Source organism: Eschrichtius robustus, chromosome 6, assembly GCF_028021215.1.
Source record: "Eschrichtius robustus isolate mEscRob2 chromosome 6, mEscRob2.pri, whole genome shotgun sequence".
In the NCBI taxonomy this organism is placed as follows: Eukaryota; Metazoa; Chordata; class Mammalia; order Artiodactyla; family Eschrichtiidae; genus Eschrichtius; species Eschrichtius robustus.
Genome location: NC_090829.1, coordinates 64057155 through 64085112, shown reverse-complemented (window position 1 = coordinate 64085112; position 27958 = coordinate 64057155). Strand labels below are relative to the sequence as shown.

General features: G+C 37.5%; 1 protein-coding gene across 4 annotated transcripts in view; it reads right to left on the bottom strand.

Annotated features, from left to right (window-relative positions):
- Positions 1-27958, bottom strand: part of VPS8 (VPS8 subunit of CORVET complex) — a 286912-nt gene that overhangs the window by 39931 nt on the left and 219023 nt on the right. For all 4 annotated transcript variants that reach the window (XM_068546385.1, XM_068546384.1, XM_068546387.1 and 1 more), the window contains exon 45: positions 13336-13389. In XM_068546385.1, coding sequence (XP_068402486.1) covers positions 13336-13389 — 54 coding nt within the window. The remainder of the gene's footprint in view (positions 1-13335; positions 13390-27958) is intronic.

The window sequence follows — 27958 nt, the reverse complement described above, 5'->3', positions numbered from 1 at the left end:
AATCAATGTGATACACCATATTAACAAACTGAAGGATAAAAACCATATGATCATCTCAATAGATGCAGAGAAAGCTTTTGACAAAATTTAACACCCATTTATGATAAAAACTCTCCAGAAAGTGGGCATAGAGGGAAACTACCTCAACATAATAAAGGCCATATATGACAAACCCACAGCAAACATCATTCTCAATGGTGAAAAACTGAAAGCATCTCCTCTGAGATCAGGAACAAGACAAGGATGTCCACTCTCGCCACTATTACTCAACATAGTTTTTGAAGTCCTAGCCACGGCAATCAGAGAAGAAAAAGAAATAAAAGGAATACAAATTGGAAAAGAAGACGTTAAACTGTCACTGTTTGCAGATGACATGATACATACATAGAGAATCCTAAAGATGCCACCAGAAAACTATAGAGCTAATCAATGAATTTGGTAAAGTTGCAGGATACAAAATTGATGCACAGAAATCTCTTGCATTCCTATACACTAATGATGAAAAATCTGAAAGAGAAATTAAGGAAACACTCCCATTTACCACTGCAACAAAAAGAATAAAATACCTAGGAATAAACCTACTTCGGGAGACAAAAGACCTGTATGCAGAAAACTGTAAGACACCGATGAAAGAAATTAGAGATGATACCAACAGATGGAGAGATATACCATGTTCTTGGATTGGAAGAATCAATATTGTGAAAATGACTATACTACCCAAAGCAATCTACAGATTCAATGCAATCTCTATCAAATTACCAATGGCATGTTTTTTTACAGAACTAGAACAAAAAATCTTAAAATTTGTATGGAGACACAAAAGACCCCGAATAGCCAAAGCAGTCTTGAGGGAAAAAAATGGAGCAGGAGGATTCAGACTCCCTGACTTCAGACTATACTACAAAGCTACAGTAATCAAGACAATATGGTACTGGCACAAAAACAGAAACACAGATCAATGGAACAAGATAGAAAGCCCAGAGATAAACCCATGCACCTATGGTCAACTAATCTATGACAAAGGAGGCAAGGATATACAATGGAGAAAAGACAGTCTCTTCAATAAGTGGTGCTGGGAAAACTGGACAGCTACATGTAAAAGAATGAAATTAGAACACTCCCTAACATCATACACAAAAATAAACTCAAAGTGGATTCTAGACCTAAATGTAAGACCGGACACTATAAAACTCTTAGAGGAAAACATAGGAAGAACACTCTTTGACACAAATCACAGCAAGATCTTTTTTGATCCACCTCCTAGAGTAATGGAAATAAAAACAAAAATAAACAAATGGGATCTAATGAAACAGCAAAGGAAACCATAAACAAGACGAAAAGACAACCCTCAGAATGGGAGAAAATATTTGCAAACGAATCAACGGACAAAGGATTAATCTCCAAAATATATAAACAGCTCATGCAGCTCAATATTAAAGAAACAAACAACCCAATCCAAAAATGGGCAGAAGACCTAAAGAGACATTTCTCCAAAGAAGACATATAGATGGCCGAGAAGCATAAGAAAAGCTGCTCAACATCACTAATTATTAGAGAAATGCAAATCAAAACTACAGTGAGCTATCACCTCACACCAGTTAGAATGGGCATCATCAGAAAATCTACAAACAACAATGCTGGAGAGCGTGCGGAGAAAAGGGAACCCTCTTGCACTGTTGTTGCGAATGTAAATTGATACAGCCACTATGGAGAACAGTATGGAGGTTCCTTAAAAAACTAAAAATAGAATTACCATATGATCCAGCAATCCCACTACTGGGCATATACTCAGAGAAAACCATAATTCAGAAAGACACATGCACCCCAATGTTCATTGCAGCACTATTTACAATAGCCAGGTCATGGAAGCAACCTAAATGCCCATCAAGAGACGAATGGATAAAGATGTGGTACATATATACAATGGAATATCATTCAGCCATAAAAAGGAACGAAATTGGGTCATTTGTTGAGACGTGGATGGATCTAGAGACTGGCATACAGAGTGAAGTAAGTCAGAAAGAGAAAAACAAATATCGTGTATTAACGCATGTATGTGGAACCTAGAAAAATGGTACAGATGAACTGGTTTGCAGGGCAGAAGTCGAGACACAGATGTAGAGAACAAACTTATGGACACCAAGGGGGGAAAACTGTGGGGGGTGGAGATGGTGGTGTGATGAATTGCGTGATTGGAATTGACATGTATACACTGATGTGTATAAAATGGATGACTAATAAGAACCTGCTGTATAAAAAAATAAATAAAATAAAATTCAAAAATTAAAAGAAAGAAAAAAAAGAAAAAGAATAAGGAAAGAACATAACAACTACAGCCAGATCCATGACCATATTAAACTTTACCTGAGCTCTTGGAAAACTGCACAGTTAAAAAAAATCTCCCAACCTGTTCTGGAAAACAGCTTACTGCAAAGAACCACGCCTCCCCATAAGACTCAGGGAAGACTCACCTAGCCCCCATGCTTACCTATGAAAAGGCCAGACATAGACCTACCAAATTTCCATGCTTTGCGTGAAAAAAGATAAGCTGAGCTGCTTGTCCTCACTGATTGATTAGAAAATGCTTGCTAACTGATGACCAAATGTTACCTAAGCTTGTCTCCTTCTCCCAAGCCTCTGACCCACCCTCAGCCCAAGCCAGCATATAACCTCTCCTTAATGATGTTTCCTGAGAATCAGCTGACATCAAGGAAAGACATTTCCTGATCACTGTCTGATTCTGCCATCTATTCCCCCATATCTGGTTCTTTCTAGCCTTGTTTACCTGCCCCTATAAAAGAAATTTCCGTTCTGCCTGATCTTGAGACCCTTGCAGATCCTTTGGTCAAATTGTTCTCCCTATGGAATAGCCTCTTCCCCTCTATTGTAATACCTCCCTCCCCTTATTGCAATAATTCTTTTGAATGAAGTCTTCTTCTTACCTAAGTCCAGATTTGTTTTTCTTTGATAGACAACATATTCTATTAATTCAGACTGGGGGTTAGGGTCTAACTAAAATCATTCAGCACATCAACAAACATGCCACTTGTTTAATACAACTGTAGACTCAGAAGATCTTAACCTTCAAAAGATCTAAAAATCAACCAATCCAACCTCTCACCCATGGCAGGAATCCCTCTGCAGCAGCTCTGAGAGAAAGACATCCTGCCCCTCACGGCACGCCTCTGGTAATGGGTAATGTTAGAAAATTCTCATACTAAGCCAACATCTCCATCTACATAGCAGTTACCCACAGATACCAGTTCTGTCCTCTGAACTACTAAGAATGCCTCTACTTCCAAATCAGCACCCTTCAGATGTCTGAAGGCAACTGCATGTCAGCTTCTTCACATCAGCATAAAGAGGTACCTGGCATGCTGAGATCTTCTACCATGCCTGTGCAAAAACAAAGATCAAATCATGTCCTCTGGTTGTTTTTTCTTTGCTAAATCAATTGAGGCATGGAAATCACATCTGCATATAATGTGCATCTAAGTCCTACTAAGACAAATACTCTAAGGAAAGAGGCAGCATACAATCATCAAGGGCTCCCAGTTTGTTGTTCATGAGGAATTGCACCTTTGCAGGAGTTAAGGGTGAGACATAAAAAGGCAGATGACTCCCTGACTTCAGAGTATACTACAAAGTTTCAGTAATCAAAACAGTACGGTACTGGCACAAAAAGAGACACACAGATCAATGGAACAGAACAGAGCTCAAAAATAAACCCACACACTTATGGTCAATAATCTACAACAAAGGATGCAAGAATATATGCTGGAGAAAAGACAAAGTGGTGCTAGGAAAACTGGACAGCTACATGTAAAAGAATGAAATTAGAACATTCTCTAACACCATACACAAATTAAACTCAAAATGGATTAAAGACCTAAATGTAAGACCCAAACCCATAAAACTCCTAGAGGAAGACATAGGCAGAACACTCTTTGACATAAATTGTAGCAATATTTTTTTGGATCTGTCTCCTAGAGTAATGGAAATAAAAGCAAAAGTAAACAAATGGGACCTAATTAAACTTAAAAGCTTTTCAACAGTGAAGGAAACCATCAACAAAATGAAAGACAATCTACTGAAGGGGAGAAAATATTTGCAAATGATATGACTGATAAGGGTTAATATCCAAAATAAATAAACAGCTCATATAACTCAACATCAAAAACAAACAACCCAATTAAAAAATGGTCAGAAGACCTGAATAGACATTTTTCCAAAGAGAAAATGCAGATGGCCAATAGGCACATGAAAAGATGCTCAACACTGCTAATTAACTATGAGGAAAATGCAAATCAAAACCACAATGAGATATCACCTCACACCTGTCAGAATGGCTATCATCAAAAAGAACACAAATAATAAATGTTGGTGAATATGTAGAGAAAAGGGAAACCTCGTACACTGTTGGTGGGAATGTAAATTGGTGCAGTCACTGTGGAAAACAGTATGGAGGTTTCTCATTAAAGTAAAAATAGAACTACCATATGACCCAAAATTCCACTCCTGAGTATATATCCAAAAAACCCCCCACAACACTAATTTGAAAAGATACATGCACCCCAATGTTCATAGTACTATAATTTACAGTTGCCAAGAAACAATTGGAAGCAACCTAAGTGTCCATCAACAGATGTATGGATAAAGAAGATGTATAAACATACAATGGAATACTATTCAGCCCTAAAAAAGAATGAAAATTTGCTACTTGCAGCAACATGGATGGACTTGGAGGGTATTATACTAAGTGAAATAAGTCAGACAGAGAAAGACAAATACTGTATGACATCACTTATATGTGGAATCTAAAAAACACAACAAACTAGTGAATATAACAAAAAAGAAACAGACTCACAGATATAGAGAACAAACTAGTGGTTACCACTGGGGAGAGGGAAAGGGGGAGAGGCAATATAAGGGTAGGGAAACTGGGAGGTACAAACTATTACATATAAGATAAGCTATAAGGATACAATGTACAACAGAGGGAACATAGCCAATATTTTATAATAACTATACATGGAGTATAACCTTTAAAAATTGTGAATCACTATATTGTACACCAACTACACTTCAGTTAAATAAAAAAAGGCAAATGAATCTTTACTTAAGCCAACATCACACAACATCTAGAAAATGTTGCATCTATCTCTCAGTGCTTTCTCCTTTTGTGTTCCCTTGACTTTTGTGAAACTATCAACCAGCCATTCTTGGGCTGGTCAGTTGAGACACTGCAGCCAGCTTTTCTGTTGCTATGGAAACAGTGGCTCTACGGGGCTTTTTCCCTCAAAAAAACCCCAAACCCTCCCACTCCATAATTCAATAAAAATCATAAGCAAGTACAGTCAACTACATTCCTGACATGACTGGCAAAACTGGGAACCAGCTATAAAAATTTTGCCTCACCGGAACACTTGGGAAAAAAAGAATCAGCTCTAAATTCTGGTATTAAACTTGAATATTTGAGAAGCTATGCACCAATTTCTGGAAGGCTTGGCTATTAAGTCCACCAGTTCAGTCACCATTAACTTTTAAGTGTGCTGAGAGCAAGAACTATATATATATATATATATATATATATATATATATATATATATATATATATATATATATATATATATTTTTTTTTTTTTAGGATATAAAATACAGTTTATTGAGTGAACGGTTTACATCAGAGAAATAATAGAATGCATGTATTCCCCGTAACTCTTATAATCTCACAATTTAGGTTGTGCATAGTCGACCTCTAAGTGCCTGGCCTATGTGCAGTAGAGAGGGGCCCTTTGCTACTGATAAGGCTGTACATATTTATAGTGTGTAGGTTAGGTAGGAATGATCTATGCAACTATGCAACACTGGAAGTTCCCAACATGAGGAAATGGTTTCACTAGAATATGGAGCTCCCAGAGTCCAGGGGTTGATATCAGCCTCTTCTTCCATGGAACTAACTTAGACTTACTGAGAAGTTCCTTGCTAAGCTACTACAAAGAATTTCCAAGAGCACTGGGAGATCTCACTGGTAGACAACTGGAGAAATTTTCTTTTTCCATTTTCTTTTTTTGTAAATACCTTTATTGGAGTATAATTACTTTACAATGTTGTGTTAGTTTCTGCTCTATAACAAAATGAATCAGCTATACATATACATATATTCCCATATCCCCTCCCTCTTGCAGCTCCCTCCCACCCTCCCTATCCCACCCCTCTAGGTGGTCACAAAGCACTGAGATGATCTCCCTGTGCTATGCAGCTGCTCCCCACTAGCTATCTGTTTTACATTGGGCAGTGTATATATGTCAATGCCACTCTGTCACTCCATCCCAGCTTACCCTTTCCCCACCCCATGTCCTCAAGTCCGTTCTCTATATCTGTGTCTTTATTCCTGTCCTGCTCCTAGGTTCTTCAGAACCTTTTTTTTCTTTTTAGATTCCATATATATGTGTTAGCATATGGTATTTGTTTTTCTCTTTCTGACTTACTTCACTCTGTATGACAGACTCTAGGTCACTACAAATAACTCAATTTCATTTCTTTTTATGGCTGAATAATATTCCATTGTATATATGTGCCACATCTTCTTTATCCATTTATCTGTTGATGGACACTTAGGTTGTTTCCATGTCCTGGCTATTGTAAACAGTGCTGCAATGAACATTGTGGTATATGACTCTTTTTGAATTATGGTTTGCTCAGTGTATATGCTCAGTAGTGGGATTGCTGGGTTGTATGGTAGTTCTATTTTTAGTTTTTTAAGGAACCTCCATACTGTTCTCCACAGTGGCTGTATCAGTTTACATTCCCACCAACAGTGCAAGAGGGTTCCCTTTTCTCCACACCTTCTCCAGCATTTATTGTTGTAGATTTTTTGATGATGGCCATTCTGACTGGTGTGAGGTGATACCTCACTGTGGTTTTGATTTGCAAATCTCTAATGATTAGTGATGTTGAGCATCCTTTCATGTGTTTGTTGGCAATCTATATATCTTCTTTGGAGAAATGTCTATTTAGGTCTTCTGCCCATTTTTGGACTGGGTTGTTCGCTTTTTTGATATTGAGCTGCATGAGCTGTTTATGTATTTTGGAGATTAATCCTTTGTCCGTTGCTTCATTTGCAAATATTTTTTCCCATTCTGAGGGTTGTGTTTTCATCTTGTTTATGGTTTCTTTTGCTGTGCAAAAGGTTTCAAATTTCATTAGATCCCATTTGTTTATTTTTGTTTTTATTTCCATTTCTCTAGGAGGTGGGTCAAAAAGGATCTTGCTGTGATTTATGTCATAGAGTGTTCTGCCTATGTTTCCCTCTAAGAGTTTTACAGTGTCTGGCCTTACATTTAGGTCTTTAATCCGTTTTGAGTTTATTTTTGTATATGGTGTTAGGGAGTGTTCTAATTTCATTCTTTTACAGGTAGCTGTCCAGTTTTCCAGAACCACTTATTGAAGAGGCTGTCTTTTCTCCATTGTATATTCTTGTCTGCTTTATCAAAGACAAGGTGACCATAGTTGCGTGGGTTTGTCTCTGGGATTTCAATCCTGTTCCATTGATCTATATTTCTGTTTTTGGGCCGGTACCATACTGTCTTGATTACTGTAGCTTTGTAGTGTAGTCCAAAGTCAGGGAGCCTGATTGCTCCAACTCCATTTTTCTTTCTCAAGATTGCTTGGGCTATTCGGGGTCTTTTGTGTTTCCATACAAATTGTGAAATTTTTTGGAAGAGTTTGAGAAGGACAGGTGTTAGCTCTTCTCTAAATGTTTGACAGCATTCACCTATGAAACCATCTGGTCCTGGCTTTTGTTTGTTGGAAGATTTTTAATCACAGTTTCAATTTCAGTGCTTGGGACTGGTCTGTTTATATTTTCTATTTCTTCCTGGTTCAGACTCAGAAGGTTGTACTTTTCTAAGAATTTGTCCATTTCTTCCATGTTGTCCATTTTATTGGCATATAGTTGCTTGTAGTAATCTCTCATGATCCTTTGTATTTCTGCAGTGTCAGTTGTTAGTTCTCCTCTTTCATTTCTAATTCTGTTGATTTGAATCTTCTCCCTTTCTTTCTTGATGTCTGGCTAACGTTTTATCAATTTTGTTTATCTTCTCAAAGAACCAGCTTTTAGTTTTATTGATCTTTGTTATCATTTCCTTTATTTCTCTTTCATTTATTTCTGATCTGATCTTTATGATTTCTTTCCTTCTGCTAACTTGGGGTGTTTTTGGTTCTTTCTCTAATTGCTTTAGGTGTAAGGTTAGGTCGTTTATTTGAGACTTTTGTTTCATGAGGTAGGATTGTATTGCTATAAATTTCCCTCTTAGAACTGCTTTTGCTGCATCCCATAGGTTTTGCGTCATCGTGTTTTCATTGTCATTTGTTTCTAGGTATTTTTTTTATTTCCTCTTTGATTTCTTCAGTGATCTCTTGGTTATTTAGTAGTGGATTGTTTAGCCTCCATGTGTTTGTATTTTTTACAGTTTTTTCCTGTAATTGATATCTAGTCTCGTAGCGTTGTGGTCAGAAAAGATACTGGATATGATTTCAATTTTCTTAAATTTACTTGTGACCCAATAAGTGATCTATCCTGGAGAATGTTCCATGAGCACTTGAGAAGAAAGTGTATTCTGTTGGTTTTGGATGGAATGTCCTATAAATATCAATTAAGTCCATCTTGTTTAATGTGTCATTTAAAGCTTGTGTTTCCTTATTTATTTTCATTTTGGATGATCTGTCCATTGGTGAAAGTGGGGTGTTAAAGTCCCCTACTATTATAGTGTTATTGTCGATTTCCCCTGTTATGGCTGTTAGCATTTGCCTGATGTATTGAGGTGCTCCTATGTTGGGTGCATAAATATTTACAATTGTTATATCTTCTTCTTGGATTGATCCTTTGATCATTATGTAGTGTCCTTCTTTGTCTCCTGTAATAGTCTTTATTTTAAAGTCTATTTTGTCTGATATGAGAATTGCTACTCCAGGTTTCTTTTGATTTTCATTTTCATGGAATATCTTTTTCCATCCCCTCATTTTCAGTTTGTATGTGTCCCTAGGTCTGAAGTGAGTCTCTTGTAGACAGCATATATATGGGTCTTGTTTTTGTATCCATTCAGCCAGTCTATGTCTTTTGGTTGGAGCATTTAATCCATTTACATTTAAGATAATTATCGATATGTATGTTCCTATTACCATTTTCTTCATTGTTTTGGGTTTGTTTTTGTAGGTCTTTTCCTTCTGCAAGAACTATATTTCACTGACCTTTGTTCCTCCAAGTCCTGGCACCTTAGAGGCTTGTTGAATATTTACTGAATTACCCAGAACTATTAGAAAGGCTTCCCACTATGCCACTCTCAGTACCTTCTCCCTAACTGGAAGAAGTCATTCTGAGAAGAACATTAACTGTACCCCTTATAGTGGATTCTACCAGCCAGAACACCTGGCCCCTCAGGCTTCCACAAACACAACAGCAGAGAAGGTTCCTCTAAAACAGGGGATGGCTCAGAGAGTGTAACCATGCTTTTGTGATCAAGAATAAGACAAAACTGCTTTCTCTGATTATTATGCATGTAACAATGCCAACTTTGCCACACAAGTTCCTGGTTGGTGTTTCTACAGTAGTCAAGAAGTGCTGCATCATAGCTGAGACGTTTTTGATGCTGCCTTCAACTAACCCTCTAAACTCCTTTAATCCACCTCAAACACTTCAGCACCTCCTATTTGGATCTATGCTAGGGAGTTTAGTGCAATAGACTTTAGGACAATTTCTATCTAAGGAAAATGCTTCTAATTTTCAAATTTCTAGTCATCTACGATCAAACACTGAAGAAATCCTAGGGAAGCATATGTGTCTTCCTACTTTTTTATTGAAGTTATCAGTTAGAGCCCATTAAGAAGAAATATTTTAGACAAAAGATAAATATGATATACAAATTTTAAATGCTATAGATATATTATTACATATAAGTATTTCTAATCCAGAGCTTTCTGAAAAAATATCACAAATACAAAATGCTCATGGAGTCTGCCAGGCCCTGACATGGCAGCAGAGTAGGAGAGTGACTTCTACATGAGCTGCCTATCCCGAGCTAGCAGGACCTACAGAACACGGCTCCTGACTCCTCGGCACTTGAGTAGAGCTCTTCACAGGGCCAATATGCAGTAGAGTCACTGAACACTCTCTTCAGTTATTGGTCAACAGAGAATCTTTGGCTCAAATCAAGAACACTGCTGCTCTTTTGTGTTTCTTACACATGTCACTTTGGCAGTCACACTGTTCAACAGACACTCTTGGTGCTTCCATCTGTCAGTGCAACTTTGGGAAGAGTGACTGTAGCTCCAGGATGACAACCAGAATATATATGTAGATGCATATATATATGCACACATAAACACATACACACAAGTATACATATCCAACTAGGGAAGGAACAGTGAGATGCTAAGCTTCACACTGATCTCACTTGGAGTATTGCTGATAGAGCTTAAACAGTAAGGAACTGACCATGCTGGGAATACAAGCCCAGAACAGCAATGATGCTTCATTTGTTCTTTCTCCAGTTATTCAGCAGAAACTTCTTTTTTCTCCTCACTTCCCATAAACAACTACGAAGTCCTACGGAATCTCTTCCATGTCTCTCTCATTCACGCAACAACTACTGAGTGACTGCATACTTTGTTCTACACTTAGATAGACAACAGGAAACAGAACTGCTACGGGCCCTGCCCTTAAAGGCAGAGAGTCTAATGGGGGACACGTAAAAGCAAAGAGGCAATTTCAACACAGCCAGATAAGTGTGTTTGTAGGGACTAGTTCAGGGTACTCTGAGAGCTCAAAAAAGGAAGGACACCTAACTCACGGTGTCAAAAAGGTTTGTGGGGAGAATAAAAAGGCTAAGACTTAAATCTATCTCACCTTCTCATTCTATTAACACAGCATAGGCTTAGGACCTTTTTTCTTCTAATTGGTCTTTCTGCCTCTAATCTCATGTTTGATGGAAACACTTATCCTTGAGATAAAAAGCAAACTTCACAGACTGGGGCTTTGTGATCTGGACTCCCATTTACTTCACCAGGCTTCTGCAAGATCCCATACTTAAGAAAAACAGAACTGCCTCCATTTCCTTGCTTACCCATGGCTGCCTGGAATACCTTTTGCCTTGTGTTTCCAGGCTAGATCAAGCTTTACCTCTACTGGGAAGCCTTCCTTGACCTCTTAGTTTGGGAGAGGCACCTGTTATGATATATATTTTAAAGTTATTCTACACACCATAAACAGTGCAATATTAAGTATGTGCTATTAAGTTTAGGCTTCAAGTCAGGGGTGGTCAGTGGCTCTAAACAAGAATCCACATTTCAGAAACTGCAGCTCACATGAACTTCCAAAGGCAGCTCCTAAAAGCTGTTCATATATTGACCGACACCTAAGACTCTGCTCATTAGCTCAAAAGACAGCAGAAAAATTTTCCATTGGTGAAATCAATGTCTTATTAATCAGAATGGTAAATATTAGAAATGGACCCTCATTGCTAAAATAAAAGGTATTCATGATATGTCGACTGGATAAAATGTTTTCACGATCTTAATTTAATAAATGTCTTTAAGTATGGTAGGATTTGCTTTCATTACAATCTAGTAACAAAGTTGTAGGGGAGCAGCTAACCATTTCTTAAGTTTCTTCACTGGACTCTCTACCATAAAGAATGTAAGAGTTGTACTAAAGGAGCTTAGTCATTTCAAAACCGGGCCTCTCCCCCACACTCCTGCAGCACCCTGTGCACCCTGCATGGCACGTGTCAAGTAGTCTGGTAACTGTCAGTGCAACCTGTCTACCTTTCCAATTAAATGCTGAGATCCTTGAGAACAGGGATTGTATTTTTAATCTCTGTAGTCTGCTTCTTAGCTCACTATCTAGTATAAAGAAATACTTGCTAAATGGACAATAGTATATAAGTAGCATAATAAAGGACAGATGAAAGGACATCTGACTAGGAGTTGGGAGACTTGTGTTTTAATACTAGTTTCAGTAACAGCTGAGTACTTGTGTTATAATTTACTGAGTACTTAATATGTGTCAAACACAGTGTTAGGCACTTAAATTGTTTCTCATTTAATCTTTAGGGCAATTCTGAGAGGAGCATCATCACTTTATAGAGGAGGAAACAGAGAGGCTGACTTACTCAAGGTTATTCAGATAAAGTAGATGAATCAATCACTGAATCCAAAGCACGTGTTTTTAACCTCTATGGTAGAAGTGTGTCCTATGGAACATTTGAGAGAGGTAAAAAATTTCCCTCTGGATTCCAGTTTCCTCCTTTGTTTACTGAGTGCGACTAAGTGGTTGACGCCCTTTCCAGCTCCTCATGTTACGGTGTGATGGTTCTGAGCGGCAACAATCACCACTGTGGTCTCGCCTGCCCTTGCTGTCTTGACAAGAGTGAAAGAGGTTTTCACGTGCAGCACGTTATAGGGCTTTTCAGACAACATATTTCGTTTCCATTCTTTTTTTCCTTTGAAAAGGGGATTCTGAAGGCAGAGAAAAGGGACCCATTTTTGGCACACCGCTTTGAAGCTAGAACCTGCTGTTAGTCAACAGAGCCAGCAAGGTGTTATTTTTGTTCTACAATCCTTCCCCAACACGGATGCTGGCTGAAATCATAAAAAAGGGTAAGGAAAGCACACCTACAACCAGGGACAAGTCAACTATCAGAGAAATAAAAATGGTAAAAGAAAACATAGCAAAAATGTCAATCTGTTTGCTGTATTTCAACTGCACTGTTGCAGCTGGATAAAGAAAAGGATTTTAGTGGTTCTTTTGACATCATCTGAGAATTACTTGAAAGACAAACAACCTATCTGTGCCACAGAGGTTACATTCAAGGGTTGAAATGGCCTAGATAAGAGTTCTATCACACAAGTATTTATTGAGGTCTTACTTAGCTGGTATGTGCTGAAATGTTAATACCTCAGACCAGTTTTCTTTAGGAACAGCTATCTGGAGGGAAAGTACATTGTTAAGAAAAACTATGTACCTTTCATCCTCAGAATACCTTTCATCTGCTACCACTCACTGATACCAGGATGCCCATCTGGTAGAGAGGACGGGAATTCTAGAACAATGAAAGTCCCTAGTTGCCAGGAGACTGATGCTAGACCCAAACCCTCATTTGGCTTCTCTGGAAGAGCCAGCAAGTCCTGGTGACACCTCTTTAAGGCATCCAATCAGAAAGAAACTTTGACGCATTAAAATGATTTAAAATCACTCATTTTGAGAACATGGTTCAACAGAGGAGACTAAATACACAGAAGGAGGAAGTCGGCTTTTTGCCGTTAAAACTTACTCACCTTCTTAACAGCAGGATCCCCTTTGGATGGATGACAGGATGGGGACATTTTTACCTAAAAAAAAAAAGGCAAACCTTTTGATATCTTCTTAGTTATAGGCTAGCTTTATTTGACCCATACTTAAAATAATTCAACTAGAATTCATGTAACTGAGATAAAACAGACATTTTCAGGGGAACAATGCATAGATTTTTTTGTTAAGTCCCTTTGAAGTTTCTCTGGAGATCAAAAAGTCAGTAGTTAGCCAAGAAAAAAATGTGATTAGGGTAAGAAAAGTAGAAAAGATGGTCCAAGTTGGTTTCAGCCAAATGGTGAGGAACCTAATAGACACAGATCTCTGTGGACAATGGAAATCAACTGACACGATATGTAGTAGCATGTCTTGCACAGACCAACTCAGAGTATCCCTTCTGATCTAATGTCCCTTTTAAGCAAAACATGCACAAGCGTTTGCTAATAATAGAAGGATTTAGAAAAAGGATCAGCCAAACCATAATAAAAGGATGTTTAGCCCTAAGAAGAGAAGACTGATGGTATAGGAAGATCTTCAAATATAGGAAAGGTTGAAAGAGATTGTCAGATAAAAGAGCAAGACCCAACTACAAGCTGCCTGCAAGAAACATACTTTAAATATAAAGGCACAAATAGATTAAAAGCAAAAAGTCTGGAAAAATATACCATGATAGTACTAGATTTCAGAGCAAAGACTATTGCCAGGGATATATTATTGCATAATGATAAAGGAATCAATTCATCAGGAGGACGTAACAATCCTAAACGTCTACACATCTAATAGCTTAATCCTAAGTGTCCATCAACAGAGGAATAGATAAAGAAGATGTGGTACATATATTACTCAGCCATAAAAAGGAACGAAATTGTGCCATTTGCAGAGATGTGGATGGACCTAGAGACTGTCATACAGAGTGAAGTAAGTCAGAAAGAGAAAAACAAATACCGTATAATATCACTCATATGTGGAATCTAGAAAATGGTACAGGTGAACTTATTTGCAAAGCAGAAATAGAGACACAGATGTAGAGAACAAACTTACGGATACCAAGGGGGGAAGGAGGGAGTGGGATGAATTGGGAGATTGGGATTGACATATATACACTACTATGTATAAAATAGATAACGAATGAGAACCTACTGTATAGCACAGGGAACTCTACTCAGTGCTCTGTGGTGAACTAAATGGGAAGGAAATCCAAAAAAGAGGGGATATATGTATACATATAACTGATTGACTCTGCTGTACAGAAGAAAGTAACACAACATTGTAAAGCAACTATACTCCAATAAATAGTAATTTTAAAAAGTACATAAAACTGATAGAAATGCAAGGAAAAACAGATTTTACAGTCAGAGATTTCCATATCTCTCTCAAAAATGAAAGAACAAATATGAAGATTAGAAAGGATATACTCAATTTAAAAAATGGGCAAAGGATCTGAACAGACATTTTTCCAAAGAAGATATACAAAAGAATAACAGGTACATGAAAAGATGCTCAACATCACTTATCAGGGAAAGGCAAATCACAACTACAATGATGTATCACCTCACACCAGTTAGGATGGCTTTTATTAAAAAAAGACAAGAGATAACAAATGTTGGTGAGGATGTAGAGAAAGGGAAACCTTACATATTGTTGGTGGGATTGTAGATGGGTACAGCTATTATGGAAAACAATATGGCGGTTCCTCAAAAAATTTAAAAAACTGAACTACCATATCATCCAGCAATCCCACAGCTGGGTATATACCAGAAGGAATTGAAATCAGTATCTTGAAGAGATATCTGCCCACCAGTGTTCAGTGCAGCATTATTTAGAATAGCCAAGATATGGAAACAACCTAAGCACCCATCAGAAGATGAACAGATAAAGAAGATGTGATAATATATACACAGACACACACACACACACACACACACACACAGAAATATTATTCACCCATAAAAGAAGGAAATCTTGCCATCTGCAACAACATGGATGGACCTTGAGGACATCCTCAAGGATGCTAAGTGAGAGAAATCAGACAAAGAAGGACAAATGCTGTATGCAGCACTCATATGTGGAATTTAGAAAAACTGAACTCGTAAAAACAGAGTAGAATGGTGGTTACCAGGGGCTGCGAGATGGGGGTAGTTGGGGGGATGCTGTTTAAGGGTATATAACCTTGCAACTAGTAGAGAAATAAGTTCTGAAGATGTAATAAGGCACAACATAGTGATCATAGTCAACTATACTGTATCATAAACTTCAAAGGTGCTAAGAGACTAGATCTCCACTGTTCTCTACACAAAAAAAGAAATGATAATTATTGACATGATAAAGGTGTTAGCTAAGGCTATCGTGGTAATCATACTGCAATACATAAATGTATCAAACCAACACATGGAACACCTCAAACTACACAATATCATATGTCAATTACATCTCAATTTAAAAACTAAAAAAGGAAGGATATAGAATATGGACATTGACAGAACCCTCCACCCAACAAAGGCAGAATACATACATATTCTTTTCAAGTACAGGTATACCTCAGAGATATTACGAATTCAGTTCCAGACCACTGCATTAAAGTGACTACTGCAATAAAGCAAGTCACACAAACTTTCTGGTTTCCCGATGTATAAAAAAGTTGTTTACACTATACTGTAGTCTATTAAGGAGCACTGTGTCTAAAGAAACAATGTACATACCTTAATTAAAAAATACATTATTGCTAAAAAGTGCTAACTATCATGTGAGCCTTCAGCAAGTCATAATTTTTTGGCTGGTGGAGGGTCTTGCCTCCATGGTGATGGCTGCTGACTGATCAGGTGGTGGCTGCTGAAGGCTGGGGTGGCTGTGGCAGTTTCTTAAAATAAGGCAACGATGAACTTTGCCCCATCAACTGACTCTTCCTTTCACGAACGATTTCTCTGTAACACGCAATGCTGTTTGAAAGCATTTTATCCACAGTAGAACTTCTTTCAAAATTGGAGTCAATCCCCTCAAACCTTGTTGCTGCTTTATATGTTTATGTAATATAAATCCTTTGTTGTCATTTCAACAATCTTCACAGCATTTCACCAGGAGTAGATTCCACCTCAAGAAACCACTTTCTTTGTTCATTCATAAGAAGCAACTCCTCATCTGTTCAAGTTTTATCATGAGATTGCAGCAACTCAGTCACATCTTCAGGCTTCACTTCTACTTCTCTTGCTATTTCCAACACATCTGCAGTTACTTCCTCCACTGAAGTCTTGAACCCCTCCAAGTTATCCATGAGGGCTGGAATCAACTTCTTCCCAACTCCTGTTAATGTTGATATTTTAACCTCTTCTCATAAATCACCAATGTTCTTAATGGCATCTAGAATGGTGCATCCTTTCCAGAATGTTTTCAATTGACTTTGCTCAGATCCATCAGTGGAATCACTACCTTTGGCGGCTATAGCCTTATGAAATGTATTTCTTGCATAATAAGACTTAAAAGTCAAAATTACTCCTTGATCCATGGGCTGCAGAATGGATATTGTATTAGCAGGCATGAAAACAACATTCATCTTGTTGTACATCTCCATCAGAGTCCTTAGGTGACCAGGTGCATTGTCAGTGAGCAGTAATATTTTTCAAAGGAAACTTTTTTTCTGAGCAGTATGTCTCAACAATGGGCTTAAAATATTCAGTAAACCATGTTGTAAGCAGATGTGCTGCCATCCAGGATTTGTTCCATTTATAGAACACAGGCAGAGCAGATTTAGCATAATTCTTAAGGGCCCCAGGATTTTTGGAATGGTAAATGAGCAATGGCTTCATCTTAAAGTCACCAGCTGCATTAGCCCCTAACAAGAGAGTCAGCCTGTCCTTTGAAGCTAGGCACTGACTTCTCCTTTCTAGCTATGAAAGTCCTAGAAGGCAAGGCATCTTCTTCTAATATTAAGGCTGTTTTTGTCTATGTTGAAAAATTACCTTAGCTAGATCTTCTGAATAACTTGCTGCTGCTTCTACACCAGCACTTTCTGCTTCACCTTACACTCTTACATTATGGCTTCTTTCCTTACACTTCATGAACCAACCTCTGCTAAATTCAAACTTTTCTACTTCAGCTTCCTCACCTCTCTCAGCCTTCACAGAATTGAAGACAACTAGCACCTTGCTCTGGATTAAGCTTTGGCTTAAGGGAATTTTATGGCTGATTTGATCTTCTATCCAGACCACTAAAACTTTCTCCACATGAACCATAAGGCTATTTTGCTTTCTTATCATTTGTATGTTCACTGAAGTAGCGCTTTTAATTTCCTTTAAGAACTTTTACTTTTTATTCACAACCTGGATAACTGTTTGGCACAAGAGGCCTAGCTTCTGACCTATCTTGGCTTTTGACAAGACTTTCTCACTAAGCTTAATCATTTCTAGCTTCTGATTTAAAGTGAGAGATGTGTGACTCTTCCTTTCACTTGAACACTTAGAGGCCACTGTAGGGTTATCAACTGGCCTAACTTCAAAATTATTGTTTCTCAGGGAATAGGGAGGCCCAAGGAGAGGGAAAGAGACAGGGGAACAGCTGGTAGGTGGAACAGTCAGAACACACACATTTATCGATTAAGTTTGTCATCTTACGTGACTGCAGTTTGTGGCACCCCAAACAATTACAATAGTAACACCAAAGATCACTGATCACAGATCACCATGCAAATAATAATAAAAAGTTTGAAATACTGCAAGAATAACCAAAATGTGGCACAGAGATGCAAAATAAGCAAATGATGTTGGAAAAATGGTGCCAAAAGACTCGCTTGATGCAAGGTTGCCACAAACCTTCAATTTGTAAAAAAAAAAAATGCAATATCTGCAAAGTGCAATAAAGAAAAGCACAATTAAATGAGGTATGCCTGGACCATTTACCAACATAGATTATCTTCTGGCAATAACAATTTTCAATTAATTTCGAAGAATTCAAGTCATACAAAGAATGTTCTCTGACTATAATAGAAATAAATTAGATATCAATAACAGAAAGATTTCTGGAAAAATTCTCAAATATTTAGGAACTTACACACTTCCAAATAACACTTGGATCAAAGAAGAAATCAAAAGGAAATTAGATCCTTTTTAAAAACACCCATAATCATGACGAAACAAGATCTGAATAGGCCAAACACTATTAAGAAAACTGAATCAGTAATAAAAAACTTCCCAACAAAGAAAAGCCCAGGACCAGATAGTTTTATTGGTGAATTCTACCAAACATTTGAAGGAGAATTAATGCCAATCCTTCTCCAAGTCTCCCAAAAAACTGAAGAGGAGGGAACTCATTAGGAGGTCAGCATTAACCTGAGAAATATCCCTGATGAATACAGATGGAAAAATCAACAACAAAATACTAGCAAACTGAATTCAATAGCACATTATAAGGTTCATGTATCATGATCAAGTGGGATTCATGGGATGCAAGGAGGGTTCAACATACACAAATAAATAAATGAAATATACCACATTAACAGAATTAAGGGGAAAAACTGCATGATCATATTAACTGATTCAGAAAAAATCATCTGGCAAAACTCAGCACCTTTTCATGATAAAAACACTCAACAAACTAGAATTAGAAGGAAACTACATTAACATAAAGCCTATATTTAAAAAAGCAGCTTACATCATACTCAATGGAGAAAGACTGAAAGCATTTCCTCTAAGATCAGAAATAAGACAAGAATGCCTGCTTTTACTAATTCTATTCAACATAGTGTTGGGAGTCCTAGCCAGAGCAATTCGGCAAGAAGAATAAAAGGCATTAAAGTGGGAAAAAAACCAAGTAAAACTATCTCTGTTTACAGATGGTATGCTCTTATATGTAGAAAACTCTAAATTTATATTCCACAGAAAAAGGTATTAGAACTAATAAACAAATTAAGCAAAGTAGCAGGATATAAAAAAAGTACAAAAATCAGTGGTGTTCTGATAAACCAACAACAAATAACCCAAAAAGTAAATTAAGAAAACAAATCTATTTACTACAGCACCAAGAAGAATAAAATATTTAGGAATAAACATAAGTAAGGAGGCAAAAGACTTACACACTGAAAACTACAAAATATTGCTGAAAGAAATTAAAGAAGATGAAGATAAATAGGAAAACACCCTGTGTTCATGGATAGGAAGACTAAATATTGTGAAGATGTCCATACTACCCAACGTAACCTATAGATTCAATGCAATCCCTATCAACTGCAATGGCATTTCATGCAGAAATAGAAAAATCCAACGTAAAATGTATATGCAATCTCAAGGGACCCTGAGTAGCAAAAACAATCTTAAAAAAGAAAAAAGTTGGAGGTCTCACATTTCCTGATTTTGAAACTTACTACAGAGCTACAGTAATCAAAACAGTGTGCTACATGGCATGCCTCAGACTGTTGCAATGTCAAGCTGGCCTCTGCAGCCTCAGGCTCACCCTGCAGTCCGTACCCATTCCTCCCCCTGGCCTGCGTGAGCCAGAGCGCCCTAATCAGCTTCTCCTTTAACCTCCTCCACCAGGAAGGCTACACAACCTACTGAACCAACCTTACCCACTGGGGGCAGACACCAAAAACAACAGGAACTACAAACCTGCAGCCTGTGAAAAGGAGATCCCAAACACAGTAAGTTAAGCAAAATGAGAAGAGAGAAAAACACACAGCAGATGAAGGAGCAAGGTAAAAACCCACCAGACCAAACAAATGAAGAGGAAATAGGCAGTCTACCTGAAAAAGATTTCAGAATAATGATAGTAAAGATGATCCAAAATCTTGGAAATGGAATGGAGAAAATACAAGAAACGTTTAACAAGGACCTGGAAAAACTAACGAGCAAACAAACAATGATGAACAACACAATAAAGGAAATTAAAAATGCTCTAGAAGGAAACAATAGCAGAATAACTGAGGCAGAAGAATGGATAAGTGACCTAGAAGACAAAATAGTGGAAATAACTACTGCAGAGCAGAATAAAGAAAAAAGAATGAAAAGAATGGAGGATAGTCTCAGAGACCTCTGGGACAACATTAAATGCACCAACATTCGAATTATAGGGGTCCCAGAAGAAGAAGAGAAAAAGGAAGAGACTGAGAAAATATTTGAAGAGATTATAGTTGAAAACTTCCCTAATATGGGAAACGAAATAATTAATCAAGTCCAGGAAGTGCAGAGAGTCCCATACAGGATAAATCCAAGGAGAAACACGCCAAGACACATATATATCAAACTATCAAAAATTAAATACAAAGAAAAAATATTAAAAGCAGCAAGGAAGGGCTTCCCTGGTGGTGCATTGGTTGAGAATCTGCCTGCTAATGCAGGGGACACAGGTTCCAGCCCTGGTCTGGGAAGATCCTACATGCCACGGAGCAACTGGGCCCGTGAGCCACAATTACTGAGCCTGCGCGTCTGGAGCCTGTGCTCCGCAACAAGAGAGGCCACGATAGTGAGAGGCCTGTGCACTGCAATGAAAAGTGGCCCCCGCTTGCCATGACTAGAGAAAGCCCTCGCACAGAAACGAAGACCCAACACAGCCAAAAATAAATATAAATAAATAAATAAATAAATAAATAAATAAATAAATAAAATTAAAAAAAAAAAGCAGCAAGGGAAAAACAACAAATAACATACAAAGGAATCCCCATAATGTTAACAGCTGATCTGTCAGCAGAAACTCTGCAAGCCAGAAGGGAGTGGCAGGACATATTTAAAGAGATGAAAGGGAAAAACCTACAACCAAGATTACTCTACCCAGCAAGAATCTCATTCAGATTCGACGGAGAAATTAAAACCTTTACACCCAAGCAAAAGCTAAGAGAATTCAGCACCACCAAACCAGCTTTACAGCAAATGCTAAAGGAACTTCTCTAGGCAGGGAACACAAGAGAAGGAAAAGACCTACAATAACAAACCCAAAACAATTAAGAAAATGGTAATAGGAACACACATATCGATAATTACCTTAAATGTAAATGGTTTAAATGCTCCAACCAAAAGACACAGACTGGCGAATGGATACAAAAACAAGACCTGTACATATGCTGTCTACAAGAGAGCCACTTCAGACCTAGGGACACATACAGACTGAAAGTGAGGGGATGGAAAATGATATTCCATGCAAATGAAAATCAAAAGAAAGCTGGAGTAGCAATTCTCATATCAAACAAAATAGACGTTAAAATAAAGACTATTACAAGAGACAAAGAAAGACACTACATAATGATCAAGGGATCAATCCAAGAAGAAGATATAACAATTGTAAATATCTATGCACCCAACATAGGAGCACCTCAATACATAAGGCAAATACTAACAGCCATAAAAGGGGAAATCGACAGTAACACAATCATAGTAGGGGACTTTAACACCCCACTTTCACCAATGGACAGATCATCCAAAATGAAAATAAATAAGGAAACACAAGCTTTAAATGATACATTAAACAAGATGGACTTAATTGATATTTATAGGACATTCCACCCAAAAACAACAGAATACACATTTTTCTCAAGTGCTCATGGAACATTCTCCAGGATAGATCATATCTTGGGTCACAAATCAAGCCTTGGTAAATTTAAGAAAATTGAAATCGTATCAAGTATCTTTTCCGACCACAACACTATGAGACTAGATATCAATTACAGGAAAAGATCTGTAAAAAATACAAACACATGGAGGCTACACAATACACTACTTAATAACGAAGTGATCACTGAAGAAATCAAAGGGGAAATCAAAAAATACCTAGAAACAAATGACAATGGAGACACGACAACCCAAAACCTATGGGATGCAGCAAAAGCAGTTCTAAGAGGGAAGTTTATAGCAATATAAGCCTACATCAAGAAACAGGAAACATCTCAAATAAACAACCTAACCTTGCACCTAAAGCAATTAGAGAAAGAAGAGCAAAAAAACCCCAAAGCTAGCAGAAGGAAAGAAATCATAAAGATCAGATCAGAAATAAATGAAAAAGAAATGAAGGAAACAATAAGAAAGATCAATAAAACTAAAAGCTGGTTCTTTGAGAAGATAAACAAAATTGATAAACCATTAGTCAGACTCATCAAGAAAAAAAGGGAGAAGATTCAAATCAATAGAATTAGAAATGAAAAAGGAGAAGTAACAACTGACACTGCAGAAATACAAAGGATCATGAGAGATTACTACAAGCAACTATATGCCAATAAAATGGACAACCTGGAAGAAATGGACAAATTCTTAGAAAAGCACAACCTTCCGAGTCTGAACCAGGAAGAAATAGAAAATAAAAACAGACCAATCACAAATTGAAATTGAAACTGTGATTAAAAATCTTCCAACAAACAAAAGCCCATGACCAGATGGTTTCACAGGCGAAATCTATAAAACATTTAGAGAAGAGCTAACACCTATCCTTTTCAAACTCTTCCAAAATATAGCAGAGGGAGGAACACTCCCAAACTCATTCTACGAGGCCACCATCACCCTGATACAAAAACTAGACAAATATGTCACAAAGAAAGAAAACTACAGGCCAGTATCACTGATGAACACAGATGCATAACCCCTCAACAAATACTGGCAAACAGAATTCAACAGCACATTAAAAGGATCATACACCATGATCAAGTGGGGTTTATTCCAGGAATGCAAGGATTCTTTAATATACACAAATCAATCAATGTGATACACCATATTAACAAACTGAAGAATAAAAACCATATGATCATCTCAATAGATGCAGAAAAAGCTTTCGACAAAATTCAACACCCATTTATGATAAAAACCCTCCAGTAAGAAGGCATAGAGGGAACTTACCTCAACATAATAAAGGCCATATATGACAAACCCACAGCCAACATCGTCCTCAATGGTGAAAAACTGAAACCATTTCCACTAAGATCAGGAACAAGACTTGTTTGCCACTCTCATCATTATTATTCAACATTGTTTTGGAAGTTTTAGCCACAGCAATCAGAGGGAAACAGAAATAAAAGGAATCCAAATTGGAAAAGCAGTAAAGCTGTCACTGTTTGCAGATGACATGATACTACACATAGAGAATCCTAAAGATGCTACCAGAAAACTACTAGCGCTAATCAATGAATCTGGTAAAGTAGAAAAATTAATGCACAGAAATCTCTTGCATTCCTATACACTAATGATGAAAAATCTGAATGTGAAATTAAGGAAACACTCCCATTTACCACCGCAACAAAAAGAATAAAATACCTAGGAATAAACCTACCTAAGGAGACAAAACTCCTGTATGCAGAAAACTATGACACTGATGAAAAAAATTAAAGATGATACAAATAGATGGAGAGATATACCATGTTCTTGGATTGGAAGAATCAACATTGTGAAAATGACTATACTATCCAAAGCAATCTACAGATTCAATGCAATCCCTATCAAACTACCAATGGCATTTTTCACAGAACTAGAACAAAAAATTTCACAGTTTGTATGGAAACACAAAAGACCCCGAATAGCCAAAGCGATCTTGAGAAAGAAAAACGGAGCTGGAGCAATCAGGCTCCCTGACTTCAGACTATACTACAAAGCTACAGTAATCAAGACAGTATGGTACTGGCACAAAAAGAGAAATATAGATCAATGGAACAGGATAGAAAGCCCAGAGATAAACCCATGCACATATGGTCACCTTATCTTTGATAAAGGAGGCAAGAATATACAATGGAGAAAAGACAGCCTCTTCAATAAGTGGTGCTGGGAAAACTGGACAGCTACATGTAAAAGAATGAAATTAGAACACTCCCTAACACCATATACAAAAATAAAATGGATTAAAGACCTAAATGTAAGGCCAGACACTATAAAACTCTTAGAGGAAAACATAGGCAGAACACTCTATGACATAAATCACAGCAGGATCCTTTTTGACCCACCTCCTAGAGAATGGAAATAAAAACAAAAATAAACAAATGGGACCTAATGAAACTTAAAAGCTTTTGCACAGCAAAGGAAAGTATAAACAAGACAAAAAGGCAACCCTCAGAATGGGAGAAAATATTTGCAAATGAAGCAACTGACAAAGGATGAATCTCCAAAATTTACAGGCAGCTCATGCAGCTGAGTATCAAGAAAACAAACAACCCAATCAAAAAATGGGCAGAAGGGGCTTCCCTGGTGGCGCAGTGGTTGAGAATCTGCCTGCCAATGCAGGGCACACGGGTTCGAGCCCTGGTCTGGGAAGATCCCACATGCCGCGGAGCAACTGGGCCCGTGACCCACGATTGCTGAGCCTGCGCGTCTGGAGCCTGTGCTCCACAAGAGAGGCCGCGACGGTGAGAGGCCTGCGCACCGCAATGAAGAGTGGCCCCCGCTTGCCACAACTAGAGAAAGCCCTCGCACGGAAACGAAGACCCAACACAGCCAAAAAATAAATTAATTAATTAATTAAAAAAAAAAAAAAAAGGGCAGAAGACCTAAACAGACATTTCTCCAAAGGAGACATACAGATTGACAACAAACACATGAAAGAATGCTCAACATCATTAATCATTAGAGAAATGCAAATCAAAACTACAATGAGATATCACCTCACACCAGTCAGAATGGCCATCATCAAAAAAGCTACAAACAATAAATGCTGGAGAGGGTGTGGAGAAAAGGGAACCCTCTTGCACTGTTGGTGAGAATGTAAATTGATACAGCGACTATGGAGAACAGTATGGAGGTTCCTTAAAAAACTAAAAATAGAACTACCATACGACCCAGCAATCCCACTACTGGGCATATACCCTGAGGAAACCATAATTCAAAAAGAGTCATGTACCACAATGTTCACTGCAGCTCTATTTACTATAGCCAGGACATGGAAGCAACCTAAGTGTCCACTGAGAGATGAATGGGTAAAGAAGATGTGGCACATCTATACAATGGAATATTACTCAGCCATAAAAAGAAACGAAATTGAGTTATTTGTAGTGAGGTGGATGGACCTAGAGTCTGTCATACAGAGTGAAGTAAGTCAGAAAGAGAAAAACAAATACTGTATGCTAACACATATATATGGAATCTAAGAAAAAAAAAATGGTCATGAAGAACCTAGGGGCAGGATGGGAATAAAGATGCAACCTACTAGAGAATGGATTTGAGGAGAAGGGGAGGGGAAGGGTAAGCTGGGATGAAGTGAGAGAGTGGCATGGACATATATATACTACCAAATGTAAAACAGCTAGTGGGAAGCAGCCGCATAGCACAGGGAGATCAACTCAGTGCTTTGTGACCACCTAGAGGGGTGGGATAGGGAGGGTGGGAGGGAGACGCAAGAGGGAGGAGATATGGGGATATATGTATATGTATAGCTGATTCACTTTGTTATAAAGCAGAAACCAACACACCATTGTAAAGCAACTATACTCCAATAAAGATGTTAAAAAATAATAATAATGATAATAATAAAAAAGAGACATGCACCCCAGTGTTCACTGCAGCACTATTTACAATAGCCAGGACATGGAACCAACTTGAATGTCCATTGACAGATGAATGGATAAAGAAGATGTGGCACATAAATACAATGGAATATTACTCAGCCATAAAAAGAAACAAAATTAAGTTATTTGTAGTGAGGTGGATGGACCTAGAGTCTGTCATGCGGAGTGAGGTAAGTCAGAAAGAGAAAAACAAATACCGTATGCTAACACATATATATGGAATCTAAGAAAAAAAAAAGTTTCTGAAGAATCTAGGGGCAGGACAGGAATAAAGATGCAGACATAGAGAATGGACTTGAGGACATGGGGAGGGGGAAGGGTAAGCTGGGATGAAGTGAGAGAGTGGCATGGACATATATACACTACCAAATGTAAAACAGATAGCTAGTAGGAAGCAGCCGCATAGCACAAGATCAGGTCGGTGCTCTGTGACCACCTAGAGGGGTGGGATAGGGAGGGCGGGAGGAAGACACATGAGGGAGGGTATATGGGGATATATGTATATGTATAGCTGATTCACTTTGTTATACAGCAGAAACTAACACACCATTGTAAAGCAGTTATACTCCAATAAATATGTTGAAAAAAAAGAAAGAAAAAAAGGCAGTAGGAGCCTATTAAGAATAATTTCATGCCAATAAATTTGATAAATGAAAATGACACTTCCTTAAAAACAACTTATAAAAATGGACCCAAGATCAAAAAGAAAATATGAATAGCCCTATATTTATTAAAGAAATTGAATTTTTTATCAAAGCTTCCCACAAAGAAAACTCCAAGTTCACATGGTTTCAGCAGTGAATTCTAGCAAATATTAAGTACACAGAGACTAAGATATGAAATCAGAATATCTACTTATTTACTTACCAGGAAAAATAATTATTACATGTAGCTCAATAGATACTAGATACTATCTATCTACAATGATGTAGAAGAGATATGAGTACTGGGAGAGCAACTGGACTCAAGTTCTCAAGCCTGTTCCAATTCTAACAGTTTAATTCTAACAGCCTACAGTATATAATGATAAAGACATTTCCTATCACTGTGGCATCAATCCATTCAAACAGGACCATGTTGCAGTCTTTTATGCCTTTCCCCTCTGACTTTCAGAATAACTTTAGGAAACATACCTCAGCTCAGGGATCAAACTGCTGGCTATCCAGACTGTCCTTTAAGATTTAGCAGGTCTGCAAAAATTAGACTTGAAAGTCTTTCCTTCAACATACAATGACATTAATACTCTGGAATTTACTCCAGATGTATGATGTAGTTTGCTGAATGTGATCCAATTTTAACTCCTGGTATGCTCTTTTTGAAAAGGGAGAAAATAGATTTCAAAGCAAAGTAGATATTTAAGCTTAAAAAAAAATGAACTCATAAAAGGATCTACAGACTTTAAAGCAAGCCAAAAACTAGACGTGGTGCTGGACAATTTATCTGAGAACGCTGTTCTCTGGAGATTAAGTCAGAGAGTGTTTGAAGTGGTAACAGAAATGGTTCAGCATCACTTACGAAAGGTCTTATTTTTCGTTTAAAAGGATTCCTTCTGGAAATGCCTCAGGCAATGCAGCTTAAAAGACACTTTAAATCCAGGTGTGCAGAACACTAGATCTCGGGATATGGATGATATATTAAGCCAAGGCCTTAATAATGCTAAACTTTTGTGATCTTTGTTAATAAAGTGATTCCTAACTTAGAGAAGCAATCTGATCTGAAGTTTAATAGCAATAGGAATATCTTTCTTATCACCTGGCTTTTTTAAAAACAAGCCTTGATTTTTCTGATTACCAAAGGAATACTGTTCATGAATGGAAATTTAGAAATACAAAAGCGCAAAATAAAGCAAATAAAAATGACAATCCAACCACACAGCAATAACTATTATTAACATTTGGAATCACACAGCTTTGTGATCTTTTCATGCAACATATTGAGAGTTTATTTCACCATATCAATGTTCTCTGACAACATGCTTCTTCATGGCTATAAAGCAGTCCATTCATTGTATACATATACCATAACTAATTTAACCAAGTATTAGGAAACTATTGGGACATTTAGGTTGTTTTCAATTTTTTAAATTATTTAAAAAATGCTGTCATAAACATCCTTGTGTAACACTCGGTATACACTCTTCATGTGTTACTTTCATTGCACAG